Here is a 17,621-nt window from a genome sequence, read left to right on the forward strand (position 1 = left end):
CCTGGAATCTAGCAGAGGCCGGAGAAACAGGAGAGCATTCAGCATTGCTTACAGAAGCAAACCGCTCCTACGGCTACCCTAGTATTTCCTCTGGCAAGAGTGAGGCAAGGATTGAGCAACGAGGCAGGTCAGCTCAACCATGGGAAAGCAGAGTTTACAAGTGATTACTTGAACGTAATATAAACAGCTCACTTGGAACACCACTGGTGTTCCTGCCCCACATAAGGTAGCTGGCAGAATTATACTGCTGGGAACTATTTTAGATCTACAACTGCCATCTTCTGTAAAATAAGCACACTCGTTCTCAACAGTGAGATATCAGATCATCTATAGATAGCAAATGCTTTTTTTCAGATCTATTTATCAATCAGTTTCCTCTCAGTCCTGTTACGTCTCAGAAACTCAAAGACACAGCATAAGCCTTTTCACACTTAGCAACAATCAAAGACAAGGGAAGAAAAAAAACCCCTTCTTTTTACTACAAACTGCTTCCTTCACATGGTTTGTAAGAGGTCTTTAACTATCAATCATCCATGAAATACTCCTCAGATTATTTGTTTGATGTTAATAACACACAGGACACTAAACCACTCTGCATACCAAGCTTCTGTGTTCTCCACCAGACTTTGTCCTTGGAATACATTTAGACAGGCCAAGGAAAAATACACCAACCACTTCAGATTAAGTAGCTTGATCAGTTGTACCTCTAACAACTTCCTTCAGCATTAACTGATGAAGTGAACCCTGGTATTCAATTAGCTGGAGAGGCACACTGTTCTTATTCATAGTCTCTGCATAGGTGCACTAGAAATCATCTTGAGGTCCCAAGTACACACCCATGTTCATAGCCTGAAACTAACTCATCTGCTAATTCTCATTTCCACCTAGAACACAGCATGCACCTTCATGGTGTTGAGTTTCTGAAGCATGCAAGAACATTCAAAATACTTACTCTGAAGCACACACATCAAATTAAGTGGGACTTTTATTTTTCTTAGCAGTACAATCACAAGAGCTCCATTTTACAGACACTACTTCAGCAAATGATTTTTGTTTAGTTCACCTCTATCCCTCGATTCACATCGGACAGACAACGCTCCCATCCAAATGGTTCAAGCATTGAGGTATTTTGCATGGTGTTTGATGTGGTCATTAATAAATGTAGCAATGAAAAAATAGCTGTGATCATAACCCTGGAAAAGAACAACAACAAAGACATCAGCAAATAAATACAGTTCATGATAAAGCCATCATGCTAAGCTCTCTTCTAGGGAAGTTAATGATGCTTCTGGTTTGATCTGTTTTAAGAAATCAAAAATACCTGTATGATATATAAAAACTGTAAAGGATGCCTAACTAACAGGTTAAAGTATATATGAACACTAGGAAGCTAAACAGAATGTACCTTAACCTGCCCTCATCTGGGCATGTAAGTTAAGAGCTGGGTAACAGCAAGTGTCAGCTGCAGCATGAGATGCAGTTTGAGAGAATAGCTCCCCTCACTGGCACTGCCCCACTGGTAAAACACAGGTAATTAATAAGCAGAACACAGCCCAGGTCTGAGTTACTGCCCCAGCACTACGCTAAAATGACATGTAAACCTCTGAACTACTCCACTTTATCAGCACTAAGTATATCTTTTGGTGCAGGCCTTATGATAAATCAGACAGGACAATCCCTCATTCTCCACGGCTGGGTCCCTCACTGGCTCTGGCTTGAAGTTGTCAGTTGCTTACAAAGGCTCCAGTGCTCTCAGGACAGTGCTGTTCTGGGTCACTGCGCTATTGGAAAGAACAATCCTTTCACCTGGGTGTTTAAATTAAGCTAAGATTTCAAGCAATTCCACACCTTTCCTGATTTATGCAAACACGTGCAAGCTAAATTATGAAGTTTTATGCTGAACGCAATTCCCACAGTACAGATAAGGAATCCAGCAAAAGTATATAGAATCACAGAATCAACTAAGTTAAGTTGGAAAAGACCTTTAAGATCATCAGTTCAACGTAAACCTAACGCTGTCAAGTCCACCACTAAACCATGTCCCTAAGCACCACATCTACTCATCTTTTAAACACCTTCAGGGATGGTGACTCAATCACTTCCCTGGGTAGCCTGTTCCACTGCTTGATAACCCTTTCAGTGAAAAAAATTTTTCCTGATATCCATTCTAAACCTCCCCTGGTGCAACTTGAGGCCGTTTCCTCTTGTCCTATCACTTGTTACTTGGGAGAAGAGACTGACACCTGCCTCACTACACCCTCCTTTCAGGTAGTTGTAGAGAGCAATAAGGTCTCCCCTCAGCTTCCTTTTCTCCAGACTAAACAACCCCAGTTCCCTCAGCCGCTCCTCATAAGACTTGTGCTCTAGACCCTTCACCAGCTTCGCTGCCCTTCTTTGGACTCTCTCCAGCACCTCAACATCTTTCTTGTAGTGAGGGGCCCAAAACTGAACACAGGATTTGAGGTGTGGCCTCATCAGTGCCGAGTACAGGAGGACGATCGCTTCCCTAGTCCTGCTGGACACACTATTTCTGATACAAGCCAGGATGCTGGTGGCCTTCTTGGCCACCTGGGCACACTGCTGGCTCATATTCAGCCGGCCATCGATCAACACCGCAAGGTCCTTTACCAACACCTGTCACTGTTTGTACAGTGACTGTGATATTTATTAAAAATCATGAATGCTGCTTCTTCAGCTGACCACTGGCAGCTGGAGTTAGCATCAACGGATCGGCTTGTTGAAACTAAAACCATGACCCCACCTACTGGTGAAATGCAGCTGAATCTGATGGATATTGCACTCCTTGATGGCTGATGTTAAGGAAAATGTCACTTCTCATCCTCTTCCTCACTTGGCCAGGGACAGACCCATATGTAAGTAAAAGCATGCCTAGTGAAGGGACACCCTCTTTGCTACCTGTTACATAAACCCAAAAATCACAAAGCAACAAACCAACAATCATGGATTGCAAAAGCAACTTGCCTGCTGCAGTCTAAAGACTACTGGGATTTTCCGCTCTGTGCAGGCAGCAATGAAGTTATCAGGCAGTAACTGGCCTGCTGATAGAAACTGGTCATCTTTGCCTTGATCAATTAAAATGTCCAGGTGAGAGTCTGGATAGGACTTCACAAGTTGTGTAGCATCGTATGCCTGCAGGAATAACAGCGAAATGACATTCAGTTCCATATGTGAAGACTGGGTCAAATGTGCTGACTGTAGGAAAAGAATGGCATATATAGAGTACTGGGTGATAGTGATCAGGACACCAAATTGCACTCTGGAAAAGCAAAAAACTGGGGAAATTCCAAACAACTGAAAAGTTATACCCATGTTTTAAAAAGGGCAAATGGTATGATCTAAGTAATTATCAAGTTGGCAGTTTGACATCATTTCTGGACCAAACAGAACATCCAGCCCAGGGCTAAATTCATACAGAATCAAAGAACAGCAATACAATCTAGTACCTATTCACATGCTTGTACAGGAACTAGATCCTGCCAAAATAATTTGGTATCTTGATGCAACTATTTTGGCAGCTAAAGGTCAAAACACTGGTGTAACACATGGCAATTTTAAGCAGAAATATGGAGATCCGAGGTTGTATATAGAATATAATAGAATAGAATTAGAATAGAATAGAGAAGAACAGAACAGGACAGACTGTTTCAGTTGGAAGGGACCTACAACAATCATCCAGTCCCACTGCCTGAGAAATTCAGGGCTGACCAAAAGTTAAAGCCTGCTGTTAAGGGCATTGTCCAAATGCCTCTTAAACACTGACAGGCTTGGGGCACTCACCACCTCTCTAGGAAGCCTGTTCCAGTGTTTGACCACCATCTCGGTAAAGAAATGCTTCCTAATGCCCAGTCTGAGCCTCCCCATGCACAGCTTTGAACCATTCCCACGTGTCCTGTCACTGGATACCCGGCAGAAGAGATCAGCATCTCCGTCTCCACTTCCCCTCCTCAGGAAGCTGTAGAGAGCAATGAGGTCGCCCCTCAGCCTCCTTTTCTCCGAACTAGACAAGCCCAAAGTCCTGAGCTGCTCCTCACAGGACATGCCTTCCAGCCTTTTCACTGGCTTTGTTGCCCTCCTCTGGACACATTCAAGGACCTTCACATCCTTCTTAAATTGTGGGGCCCAGAACTGCACACAGTGCTTAAGGTGAGGCGGCACCAATGCTGAATACAGTGGGATAATCACCTCTTTTGACCAGCTGGTCATGCTGTGTTTGATGCACCCCAGGATGCAGTTTGCCCTCTCGGCTGCCAGGGCACGCTGCTGACTCATGTTCAGCCTGCTCTCCACCAGCACCCCCAGACCCCTTTCTGCAGGGTTGCTCTCCAGCCACTCCTCCCCCAATTTATACTTGTGCCCGGCATTACTCTGTGCCAGGTGCAGAGCCTGGCATTTCAACTTGTTAAATTTCATGCCATTAATCACAGGCCAATGCTCCAGTCTGTCTAAACCCTCTGCAAGTCCTCCTGTCCCTCAAGAGAGTCAACAGCACCTCCCAGTCTGGTATCATCAGCAAACTTGCTAACGGTGCACTCAACTCCTGCATCCAGGATGTTGATATTGAACAGGACTGGCCCTAGAATTGAACCCTGAGGAACACCGCTGGTGAAATCTGTGCCAAAGGCAGGTCTAAGTCTATTCTTGATGCTTGCTGTTAATCTACTGTACTGGGTTTACAGAAGAGCTCCAAAGCAAGTTACGGGGCCAGAAAACTTTTTTTTTTTTTTTTTTCCAAAATAAATTTATTATGTTAAGTGTAAGCAAATTTAACTGCTGATTGTTAAATATACAAACTACTCTGTTAACAACTGTGAAAGCAGCTAATGCTCTCCATTCCTGTAATGTTCTAATCAGACCTGTATGTCTTCCTAAGAGATACTTTAATCCAATTTACAAGGGATTTAACTGCAGCTTGGGTTTATTTACAAGGAAGTAAGAGTACCTGGTCACAATGATCCCTTCTAGCTTAATTCTAGGGATACAGCACAATGTTTATGCCAAGATCAAAAATACTGAAGGGCTACCAAAATAACACAGCAACATACACACAAACATTTCTGTATCTTAGGAATTCATATATGACTACTTACATTTCAAAATTAGGGCCCTGGAGCTAAAAACCTAACTTAGTGTGGTTTAATCCTGTTCTACGGGGATACCAGTTTCCAAGTATCTAGTGGGTTGCCTCCAACAGGCTGCCCCTGCAGATGCCATGGGGCTCACCAGTCTCTGAACAGTTTGTAGCAGTCTCTCTTTTCAGGCTACTACAAAACCCAGCTGTTTTGTATATTGAGAACTGAGTTTTCGAGAAACAGGCCACTACCTAACTCTTAAACTGCTTGCTGCTTCCATGCATTAGAGAAAGTCTCAGACTGCTCATAATTCTTCTTAGCCCAGATTTTAGGATCTTCATAAAACAGGGAGTAATTTAGCCAATTTGATGAGAGCCTTCTATCTCATTAAATTTGTTCTAAGCACCATCAGGCAACAGCAAGTCATACGCACCAGAAACACACAATGCTTATCCATGCTTAGGGGTGGTGTAAAACAGCAGTACCAGCTCAGGGGCACCCCAGAGTTTTGTTCCAGACTCCTGCTGCAATGTATCTACAGATCACTCATTCAGGCGTTGTTAAAGGACTGCGAGTTGCAACACGTACCTCCCATTTGCTTACATCTGATCCCAGATATCCACCAAGGGCTTTCTTCCCCCACTGACACTGAATAGGGTTGCAGATAGGAGCAAATGCCGATACAGACTGTTCGGAAAGAAAGCATGAAAAAAAAAAGTTATGAATTAAGAAGAGTGATTTCTGCTAACTAATAAGCAAACTAAAAGCCTCTTCAAAAATTGTTTTGAAGTTACTGCCAGAACGCAGGACCCCCCCACCAACCATCTGAGCTAGGTGCCCTAACTGTTATCCTACTTCCCTCTTACTTGTTCATTCTAGCCCCACAGTTTTGCTTCCTTTTTGCCCGTCCAGCCAAGCAGGGCTAGATGCGCCCCCCCAGTTCCTTTCCTTGTTGGAAGATGTTGGCTTGAATTCCCTTAAGCAGCAGAGAAGGATCTCAAATCTCCTGCTGGGTCACACGGTCAGAACGTGGGACCATTTAACCTCCCACTGGATTTTAGCAGAGCATAACAAAAGCCTGAGGCACAGGGCTGCTCATCCAGTCTAAGCATGCAATAGCATCTCATGAATTTAGGTACCTCCAGGATCAGGGGACAAGAAAAGCACATTTCAGATCACAACTCCAGGTACTGGTGTCAGAAGTCCAAGCCCTATTCTTACATTCTTCTTTTGGATTTGGCCCTGGGACATCAATATTATCACTCTTAAGTCTTGCAAGAAATAGCAACAAACCATCTGAGCTACTGCCAGTTCTCCTCGATTTTGGTATTTTCAATTTAATGTTTAATTATTTTAGGTAATACAATTAACAGTTAAGTGCTAACAGTGAAAATGGAAATTTCGGAACTACTGGCTCCAAAAGACGAAAAGGAGAGATAAAAATAAAGCTTTATCTTACATTCATCTCTTTTATAATGCCAAGCTAATGACACCGAGCAAATGTTACGATATTTTCAAAACTGCAGTTCCATTTTTGCAGCAGCTGACCCCAAAGTGGCCAGGACAACCCATGAAAGGACTGCTCCACAAAGGCAAAGCCCCTCATCTCTCAAACACCAATGCCTGATTCTCCCTCAGAAATGCATTTTACACAAGCCTATCTTCAAAGAGAACAACAAAATTTCTCTGAACCCTCATGAGTATAAAGGAAATGCAAATCGGTTCCAGCATGTTTGATTTAGGTTCAAGTAGAATACAAATGAACACAACTTCAGGTACACCTTGAATACTCCAAAAATCAATCTTTAGGAAAGCTGACATGCAAATCTTGGGGCTGGGGAGGGGGAAGGCGCGGTGGGGGAATGTCCTCCAGATACTATTCCATGTGAAGTTCAGGTTCTTACAGTGACACTTGCTATCATTTGGAGTTAAGAGACTCCGTAGTAAATTCTAAGCAAGCACACATAATGGTGACAAAAAGGTTTGCTGGTAATAAAAGCTCCAAAACGAACAAGACAAGATTTGAAAAGATATAGCAAATCACACAACTCTGAAGCTAGAAGGACCCTGTTAATATTTAAATATAACAATCGGCTTGGAAGAGCTGTAGCGTCATCCAAAAGAAAATGAACTTTTCTTAACTTTTAAAATTTGCAGATTTTTTAAAATTTCACTGATACTCATATTGCACAGTGGTGTTTCTGGCAATTTTCCATATTCTAATACTAGGTATCAATGAACTGCTACAACTGAAACTATTTATATATTTAATGCTATAACAGGACTTGGTATTATGTTTTCTTTCTTCACTTCTACAGGAATCTGTATAAGCCTTAGTATACCTCATATGAACGTATTATATCTTACTTTGTACTTTCCAGGATTCTTCAGAGCAAGAATAAGAGCTCCATGACCTCCCATGGAATGCCCAAAAATAGACATCCGTTCAGGGTCAGTTGGAAAATTGGCGTTTATTAGTTTAGGCAGCTGTAAAGGAACAACAGTGGCATAAAAACTTTAAAGCAACTTGAGTACGTTTAGACAAAGAAGTACACAAATAACTAGTGCATTTTAATACCAGGAAGCCACTGAAACCAAAGGCACATCTTTAGTTCTAGCCTGACATTTGAACTCATGGACTGAAAGCAATATGAACAGGACTGTAAAAACAAAAGGAAACAATTCATCTGATAATAAGTAACTCAAAGTATCTCTATAGAAACCTATCATAAACCTGTAACACAAGATGTGGCAATTTCCTAATAAACATAGTCTCATTTTAACAGATACATAAAATATGTGCTCCTCTAAGTGAACAGAATGGCAAATTGGAGACTCACCTTTCTAATATGTATTTCAAGGATTTCCTTTTACACCCAATTCCAGAAAGAAAAAAAAACCAAACCCACCACCCCACCCTCCCAGGACAGATAGTGAAAACAGTCTAAATGAGCAATACAACTGAAGTACTGGTGCAGTGAAATGTGATGGGTTGCTCCAGAAGCAGCAGAGCAAAGATTTTATAAGAGGAGAGACTGAACAACTAATGAATCAAGATTAGAAGTGTCAGCCAACACTGTGGCACCTCCAGCAGGAAAGCAGACACAAAGAGTTGCTGCTCAGGCCCAGCCAGGTGTTATCACCTGTGTTCTGAAGTTCTCTCCCTCCTCAGTTCTACTACGGTAACTGTTTGGGGAGGAAAGGCCTAGCAACTAAGTAAATCCAATCACTAAAACAACCATGGATTAAAAAAGAAATAATAAATCAAATTTTTATAAAAGAGGAGACCAAGAAAACAACCAACCATTCACAGGCTATCCAGCAAGCTTTGGTGCTAGGAACAAAGAGCATGACTGAACCATACCCCTTCCAGGAGAACCCACCAGCAAAGTTACCTCATCCTTTATGTAGGAATACATCCTATAGTTTGTTTTCCAAGGATCTTCAGTGGCATCCACATAAAAACCAGCACCGGTGCCAAAATCCCAGCTTTCATCTTCTCCTTCAACATTGCAGCCACCTACGACAAAAATTCTTTCTATAGTTACTGTCTTTCCTTTACTAGATGTTCAGAATTGGAAAACCTACCACACAAATCAGAGACTCGGGACACGAGTTTCTCAGTCAACATGTCTCTACCCCTCCAACTATAAGACAATTCAGATTTTCATTCATTAGCAGTGTTTTCAAGCGTTATTTCAATAACACTTTCATAACGCCGCTTTCGTAGTACCTACAGACGTATTCTAACTTGTTTCAGTATCCCTGCATGAATAAACATAACATACAGATCGCTCCTAAACTAATACTGTAAAGCTTCGTCCAGCTTACCCAGGGACTTATTCAAAAGTTGGCACTTGTTAATTGGTGCTATTGGCTTATTTCAGTTATGAGACCTCATCCTATCAAGTACAAGAAACTATGTGAGAAACAGAAACTGCAGCAAATTTTCTTTCCCCCAGAAGGAGAGAACCACGTATCACCAAATGGTTTGTCCAGACCAGTTTATGTGCTTCAAATAATGTCTGTTACACCTCCCTTTTTAACATTCAACAGCATAACAACACTTACTGTCCCTGTCATTTTTTAAGTATATAACTCTACTTTTTCTGCAATTCATTTCATTGCTCCCACCCATAACTCCCCATAAAACTTAAGTAATTTCTTCTTTGAATAACTGCAGCGTTGTATCCTCTTTTTCAAGGCTACACTTTCAAACTAAATTTGCAGATGTCTCCTTGAAAGTCAATACATCCCATCCAGTCCTCGCTTACTCTCCCTTTGATTAGCCTGTGATTTACCAGCCTGGTTTGCAGAACAGAATGTAATATTTCAAGGTATATGTGACAGGAAATAACGGCCTCCCTTTCTCCAAGATGTTCCTAGTTTCTGCAACCCAAGATTACATGGGCTTTCACTACTGTCAGATTACACTGCAAGCCCACGTGTAATTTGTGCAGAGATACCTGCCACCCTGTCACAGTGTGAAATCAGACTTTTACAAGGATCAAAGTTGAGTTTGCTCCAGTGTCGTGCCCTTGAACACTGAGAGATTTTGTAACTTAACAGTCCAGCAGTCGCAGAGACTGGACGTGCTTACACAACATGTTGGATATAAAAAGTCTGCTATCTTCTGTCCCTCGGAGATGGGCAAAAACTCAGATAGTCCTGCCAAGCAGTGAAGGCAACGCTGATTCTGTTAAAAGAAACTTAAGGGAAACCCTGAAAAAAGAAATTTGAAAAGGAACCTACAAAATACTGCTCCGCACAACTGTCTGGAAAAGCAAACCCCTACGAAGACGGAAAAGTAAAGTCCATCAGGGCCTGACAGAGGATCTGTAATGACAGGTATTTCAGGTTTTCATGCAGTCTTTTTTCCCATCCAGATACATCACCTAGCTCCTGGAAGGCAGTTTTCATGTAGTCGTAACTACACAGTTAAAAAGCACATATTAGCGTTTTCTCAACATATGCTCCGATCTCTTAATTTGTGATTACATTTGAACTGCTCTTCACTTGTTTCTCCAGACAGCTCAAAGAGATTTAAGAACATTTAGGGTCTCCCAGCTAAAATCTAAGAGTATAATACGAAACATAAACTGAAATTCATCTAAATAGTGGAGCAATCCTGATCAGTTATTAGACTAAAAGGCAAGAGAGAAGCTGCAAAGGGAGTTTTAAAAGAAAATGGACAAAGCAATAAACTATGAAAATGGAGTTTCACATTGATAGAGGCAACTTACACAGACAACGTTAAAAACAAGTCCCAGGATAATTATACACGGGTAATTCTAATCCTCACATAATGTGAATAATGCAAAGGCTAGTTGCCCATCTCTAGTCCGCAGCAGATAGTAACAATGAAGTGTGAAGTTCATTAATACACAGGGTTTGCTCTTCTGTCCCTCTTCTTCATTAGAAACATGCATTTCTGTTCTTTGACCTGACACAACTTCAAAATCTAGATGTGAAAAATATTTTATGGAAAGAACATCACTTCATTCCCCTATTACCTGTGTTCAGATCTGACCCACTAAAACTCAGGAAATATTAGAAGACTGCCACATTTGTACACAGCACTCATGAGACTTCTAGCAGAATCCAGCAAATACTAAACGTAATACCCTGAATACAAAAGACTGTATTTCCAGTAACTGCAGATCCACCATTTTCATGTTTCCCACACTACACATAAGCTCAGCCTTATACAAATAACAGCACATCGTTTAAATAAGCCATTCATCAGCAGTCTATCACAGCTGCAGGGGGGAAGGGTTTCTGGTGTGCTCTTCTAAGTATTGGAATCCTCTGGAGCCATGTATTTGACAGGCTTTAGAAGACAGAATCCAATAAAGAGCAAACATCACATCTCTGCGTGACAACACAGTTCTGCAGATTTTTTAAAGTCTCAGCAAGCCACAAAGTGCACACGAGTATCTCTGATAACACATGCCTCTTGTTTTCCTTTTCTTCCCTCTCCTCCTCATGCTGAACTCAAGGGCCCCTTTGTTCTAGTTTTAGTGCCATGACAATAAAAGAGTTTCATATGTCAAATCTTCACTACAATGGTATTAAGAATATACACAACATAATCTAGCAAACAATGCAAGATATAGAGGTGAGGTCATGTTCTGACTCAGGTGGGCAACACACTATGTAGCAAACTGCAGCACTCCATTCTTTGAGGATCAAGACAACGTACTTCACTGTAACAACTGTTATCATATCTCTTGTTAAAACTTACGTGGGCTTGTGTCTGGCGCGACTACAACAAGGCCATGTTCAGCTGCAGCCTGATGAAAACCAGCTTTCGTTATAAAATTCTGTTCTGTGCAAGTTAACCCTAAAGAAATAACAATATCATTGGTTACACATTGCTCACAGCATGCCAGTTTCAAAAAACAGAAAAGTTTTCTTTCAAAAACTTCCTGTTGATAGAAAAGTTTTTGAAAAATAAGAGCGATTCCTATCTCCATAAACACAGACAAGTCTTTTCACTAGGTTCAACAATATTTAATAATCCACAGAAAGAGATATAGTTGCACTTTCAAGTCTAGTCACGCTAACACTGGATCAAAACCAGGTCAATGCATACTCTGTACCACATTGAGCGCCTACTCATGTGGCATACAGTTTCCTCACATACTGTGCATTTAAATCCACTGACTACAGACACTCCTGCTAAGGTCAACATTGTTAACTTCTGACATCTAACCCTACAACTACATTTTTCTCTCTATCACCATTTCAGCTGTTTGCATTACAGAATTCTGCATGTGGTCTGACAAATCCTACATCCTTTAGCCAGGATAAAGGCCTATAAGCACTCTGGCTCCAAAACTCACAGCAATTCATGTCTTTCATACTGCAGCAGGCCCAACTGAAGTCCAATTACAAGTAATACTGCACACCAGTATTTCAATTTTCTTTACGGTGCCATTTGAGAGGGGTTAATGATTCTAGTTTTCGCTAGTTGCAAATAACCCAATTTGCCTACTGGCCAAGACAGCATGGTTTATATTCAAAAAATAAACGTGCTGCACAACTCGGAGCTCTTCAGACAATTTTGATGCTTCCAGCTTCAGGGCTAAACATTTTTACCCAGTTCACTGTCATTCTACAAATCAGACCAACTAGCTATTTTGTGAAATGAATACATACAAGGAATACAGTCTCCACACTACCAGTCAATTCTCCAACTTTCTAAACACAAACATCAATAAAGCAACTTCTAAAATTACAGAACAGACAGAGCTTCTGCTTTTCATTTTGAATAATAGGGGAAAAAAAAAAGATGTAATTAATTAATCCTGGAGCCATCACCAACATAAATCTGACCATTTTGAAAGCAATGCCTTAACATTATTTATGCACTTTTGGTGCAAGACCCAGCTCTGTGGGAGATGACAGGAACAGGGCAGAGGAACAAAGCCAGGATAACTGGAAGCACATGTTTGTCCATACATCCCAGCTTGCCTTATATCTAGCAAGATAGCAGCTGGACAGGACACCACAGCAGCTGGAGAGATGAAGAAACAATGCTGTGGATGAGACAACTTCACTTCTGCCACACAACCCTCTTCAACCCCTGGCCCTTTCTGACCTCACTCCAGATATGCTTGCACCAAGGCAGCTAACAGCACCTCCCTTTCCAAGCTCACCAGTTGCTCCCTGCAAAATAGCACTCAGAATAAGGTGGGGTCCAGAGGACAAATTTGCTGGCTCCCATGGGCTAGTTTTTGTCCCCTATCCCATTAGCTGAAGTAGTCTGTCATAGACAAAGGGAAGCAGGAGATGACCCAACTGGAAGGCCTTTCAGGAGAACCTTTAAGTATATATGTTTTAGAACAAAAGTATGCACATTTTAGAACAAAAGGGTAGAATACTTTGAACACTGAGCATTTCAGAACACAATCTGGTACACGACTCCGTGAGGCCAGCTACATCCAACTGTATCACAATACACTCGAAGCAGATGTGTGTTCCAGAAGATATCTTTTGTAGAATGCAAGAGGTGCCACTGAAGTACTTCTACATCAGGTTTTCAGTAACTTTAGCACAGTAGCTTAAACATGCTTAAGATTATCTTTTTTTAAGTTACTAAAATTCATGTTACTTACCTGAGAGCCAATACAGCACAGGACACTTTCTAGTTTCTGCTTTTGGAGGCAAGTAGATTCCAAATTTCATTTTGCATTTCAGTTCTGCACTGTATTTATAAAATACTCATTGTTATCACTGCTACTTAATTAACAAGGTCACTAACATTAAAAAAAGAAAGTTGAATCAATGTATTTTGTTCAGAGAGATTTGGTCAGTGAATTATAACAACTAAGAAGTTAAATAAAGTGAAAAGCTATTTAAAAACTCAGCCTTAGACTCCTGAATTGACAAGAGCTAACCTTCCTACCTTACTGAGAATACATTTAAAAGAGACAAATAAGCCGTATTTTTGCAGCGTTGCTAACAGACAATAGTTGGAAAACTGAATTTTGAACCCCAGCAATATTTAACTTGAACCTTGCCTATTAAACTGGAAAGTAATTTTTACTGAAATACACATCCTCACGACTCACAGAACACATGCTTCACAGCATATCCCCCACAGAGGGAAGTGTTTTCAGTCTGTTAACTCAACAAACTAACCGATTGCCCAATTTATACTAAAGCCTAAAATTGTCAATAAAAGCTTATCTAAACATAACTAATGATTTTTTTCCCTTGGAATGTTTTTCTGTTCACCTTCATCAAACAACAAGAATCTATCTAATCTACTGCATCTGTCTGCTGATAGCATTTCTTAAGAGTGCATAAAAGTGAAATACCCAGTAGAGTGAGTAGAACTTTGTACTCATGGCAGTTCTCTGTGCTGCAAACAGGACAACTCAAAGTAACAGAGCTTCATCTCAAAAGGTAAAAATAGTGGCTTTCTGTCTTAAGTCTGCAGCACTATGTTACTACTAGACACGTTAAACATCAACACAGAATTACACGAACACAGCCAAAACAGTAGTCGACAGCATTCCTGACTGAAATATGGATATTAATGAGAACACACAGTTTTCCTGCAGACTGAGAACACTGACAGCAATGACAGTATGGATTCACTGCTCCATGCTAAACATCTAGGTTGCTTTTGTAGTGTTACCTGTCATGTTCAAACACCTTCTGGAATCCCTCAAAGCATTTGTTGCTGGAAACCTGCTTCAGTGCCATGGCTTTAACTGTAAAAAAAAAAAAAAAAAAAAAAAAGAGCAAGTTAAATTTGAAAATGAAACATTTCTGGGCTTGACTTATGGTGAGTTATGGGAACAGAAAAGTTGAATACAACTTAAAATATCTCTGTTTAACATTGTAGTTTTTCAGAAGAAAGAATCTCCTGCAAACAGTTTCTGATCTTTCTTTAACTTTCTCTTTCCCCATAGAAACGGGAGGGAGGGAGAGCTAAAAAACACAAAGCAGAGCTGACAAAGCCTTCCTGCTTTCATAAAGACCCACATCTCCAATCACCTTTACCTCTGCAGTAACCATAGCTTGCTCTTTGTCTACCAACACTGCTACCAGACAAGAAACCTCACATGCTGTGGTCAGCCTGGAGCTGCGTGTGCCAAGTGGCCAGCCTGCTACCTCCATGATGACCGTGCAGGAGATAAACCTGTCCCATCTTTCCTTCGCCATGTGTGCCAGTATCCGCCACTAATTACTACGATACTGAGGTCTGTAACCATCTTTGATGGAAATTAATTACCTTGTTATAAAAGTCTGGGGGGCAGCAGAAACACAGGCCTCACGGAGAAGCAGAAGACTTACTTCCATGGGAAACGGTATGAACAATACAAAGCAAGGAAAGAGTCATGGGAGTTTTAAAACAGCTGGTAGTACACTCATAGCAAACTTGCTAAAGGAACTTAGGGAGGTTGTCACAAATGGAGACGCTGTTGGCATGGACAGTAAGGCCAACTGGGCAGCTGAAAGGGGAAGGAGCCTGAAGGGTCTGCACACAAGAAAGTCCTGATGAGAAAATAGGTAACATCAGAGGAGGTAACAAATGTCAAAACGAAAGCGTTCCTCCCTCACGGCTGTGCACTCCTATGGTGCACCGGGAACGAAAAAACACGCACCAGGGACAGCCCTCAGGGCCTGTTCACTGTCTCCTACCACCCCCGCGGGGCTGGAGTCGAGGAGCGCCCACACAGAAACCCGTTACACCCACCGCGACGGCAGCACCAAGCCAGGGCTGCTAGAGCAGCAGGCAGGGCCCGCCCGGCCCCGGCCCCGGCCCCACCTCGGCTCGGCACTCCCTTTTCCGTTCCTAAACTTAATCTCCACACAACCAGCCCTGCCCGCTGCACCGAAGCGCTCTCCTGCGCCTCCATTTTCACCCTCCCGCCCCCGGGCATACCCACAGGCAGCGATCCCGCCTCCTCGGACGCCCGCTGGCTGGGCCCGCACGGGCCTGCGCTACCGCCGCCCCGCTACCCCCCCACAGCGAGGCCCCAGGCCGCCCGCGGGCCGCCGCGCTCCCCGCCCCGAGGCGCCTGCCGCCGCGGCGTCCCGTTCCCCTGCTCCCTTACCGCGGAGGAGCGGCGCGGCCGAACGGCGCACGACGCGGCCGAGAAAGCGACCCTTGTGCGGGCGCGGCCTCCCGCCGGCCCGCCCGCGCCCCCGGCCCGCCCCCGGTCCGCGGCGGGTTCCCGCCCGCCATGGCGCCAGCTAGGCCTGCGCCGAGCTGAAATTCACGTCCCTTGGCTGGGGAGCAGAGGGGTCTGCCGGGGCGGGGCGAGGGCGTGAGTGCGGCTCTCCTCGTCTTCAAGCGCTTCTGCAACTCCGCCGCCCAGGACCGGAGGGGAGCGGCTCTGCGCGGCCGTGGCACCTTGCTGCCCCAGTGCTGTGGGGGTCGCCTTCCCAGCTGTGAAGAGGAAGAAGATCTTGATCTGTAAAATGAAGAAAGAAAGAAAAAGTTAATCCAGAAAATCTGGTAATAGTGACCCATTCAAAGCAGCAAGTATTTCTGTGAGCATTGTTTTCCCTCGACCACCAAAACCGCAAGGGGAAAAAAAGTGCTGAAGTGGCCCTGAACTTGGACATCATCGAGTTTTAAATGTTTTACCTCTCCTCAATATTTCAGCTATTTCATAGCAGCTGCCACCTGACAGATGCCTGATTTTATAATAAAACCAAATTCTAGTCTAGGTGTTTTTTTGTCACGACAGCTCACTGATGAGATTATAAAGGAAAGATTATATTTGGCAGTGCTTTCTTATTCATAACCCAAATTTTTGTCACTTGCTGCTGTTAAAGGGTCTTCTTTTTTTAAAAAAAAAAAAATTTTAATTAAACTTGCCCATCGGATGCCAAAAACATGTCCTCAGCAAAGCTCTCTCCCTCTTTTTAGTCTCCTAGCATGTACTGCATTAGCAGTTACTATTTTTCCCCATAACATTTTGCAGGCTGATCATCTGTTACTTTGCTGATGTGACAATTATTCATTTCTATTTTTAATCCCTAATTCTAGCAAGGCGAAGTACTGACAACTTTGTCCCCCCATTACTTTCTACTCTTCCCCAGCAGATCTGTTCGGACTGCAGCTGCTGGACCCTGGACCTGGGCCACCCATCCTGCCTTCCAAAGCAGCTTTCCTATCCTGTCTCTGCTTGGATGTAGCTGGTACAAATAGTCTTTCTCTGAGCTGTTTAAACTTTCTTCTGTCAGTTTTCCTTCTGGAAGGTTTCGTTTGCCATTAAGGAAATTAAAGTGTGTTTCTTCAGTAGTATTTCTCAAACACTCTTCAGGTTCCTTCCATCTCTGTGTGCATTTTGTAGCTCTCTTAATTTCCTACTCTCACTAGCAAGATATTGCCCAGTTAGTCTGTTGTTTGATCTAAACTTTAGCGAGTCTATTTTATCTCTTTTATATATAGTCAGTTGTCATTACACACATCTCATTTTCCATGGTATCTGCAATCTTTTTTAGCTATTTCTCTCTTGTCAGTATGAAACCTGCCTATCTCTGCACTGATGCTGGTAAGATTTTGATGTATTCCTGGGCTTTCTGTCCAAGTCCCTTAGATAACCTTTCTCCGATTTACTCCCATTTCAGAGTGATATATTCAGAAGGATTCAACTGGCATTCTGCTGATGCGTTCACCTGGCCTCCCCACGTCTCTGTGACATCAAGATATAAGCACTATTTTGTATGTCTTTTCAGTCAAAAATGACTGAAGTGAATGCATAGGTAAATAATCAAGAGAGCTGTGTCGCAGCCCTCCAGAGGGCTGTTCTCATGGCACACAGCTGAGTGTGTGTTGTGTGTAAGAATGTGTGATGTGGAAAACATGCCAGGATAGTGTTGAGGACAATGTAAGGTAGAGGGAGCCAAGCTGGTGCAGTCTCTTCTGTGCTGCGGTACAGATATTTTCAATATCTTTGGTTATGAGAATTTTTTTAACCTTAATGCCATTTCTGTATCCTTTGAGACAGTGTCTGCCGCTGTTACCAGTGAATTCATTTTGGTATTATTCTGCGTGACATT

At 42.6% G+C, this 17,621-nt stretch overlaps 1 protein-coding gene across 3 annotated transcripts; it reads right to left on the minus strand.

Moving 5' to 3' along the window:
* Window positions 1–967: 967 nt before the first annotated feature.
* On the minus strand, window positions 968–15,755 carry ESD (esterase D). Of its 3 annotated transcripts, none has more exons than XM_068425441.1 (9): window positions 15,665–15,755; window positions 14,239–14,314; window positions 13,211–13,299; window positions 11,335–11,433; window positions 8,486–8,610; window positions 7,458–7,577; window positions 5,679–5,777; window positions 2,983–3,150; window positions 968–1,193 (listed from the first exon to the last, which is right to left on the minus strand). In XM_068425441.1, exons 2-9 carry the CDS (start codon window positions 14,304–14,306, stop codon window positions 1,113–1,115), a joined length of 849 nt encoding a protein of 282 aa, XP_068281542.1. In that variant the 5' UTR covers window positions 14,307–14,314; window positions 15,665–15,755; the 3' UTR covers window positions 968–1,112. The 3 variants fall into 3 exon arrangements, with proteins under 3 accessions (XP_068281542.1, XP_068281544.1, XP_068281543.1); XM_068425443.1 differs by having other exon boundaries at window positions 15,629–15,751; XM_068425442.1 differs by lacking the exon at window positions 15,665–15,755 and adding an exon at window positions 15,493–15,573.
* Window positions 15,756–17,621: the final 1,866 nt, after the last annotated feature.

The sequence above is a fragment of the Nyctibius grandis genome, chromosome 2 (genome assembly GCF_013368605.1).
Source record: "Nyctibius grandis isolate bNycGra1 chromosome 2, bNycGra1.pri, whole genome shotgun sequence".
NCBI lineage: Eukaryota > Metazoa > Chordata > Aves > Nyctibiiformes > Nyctibiidae > Nyctibius > Nyctibius grandis.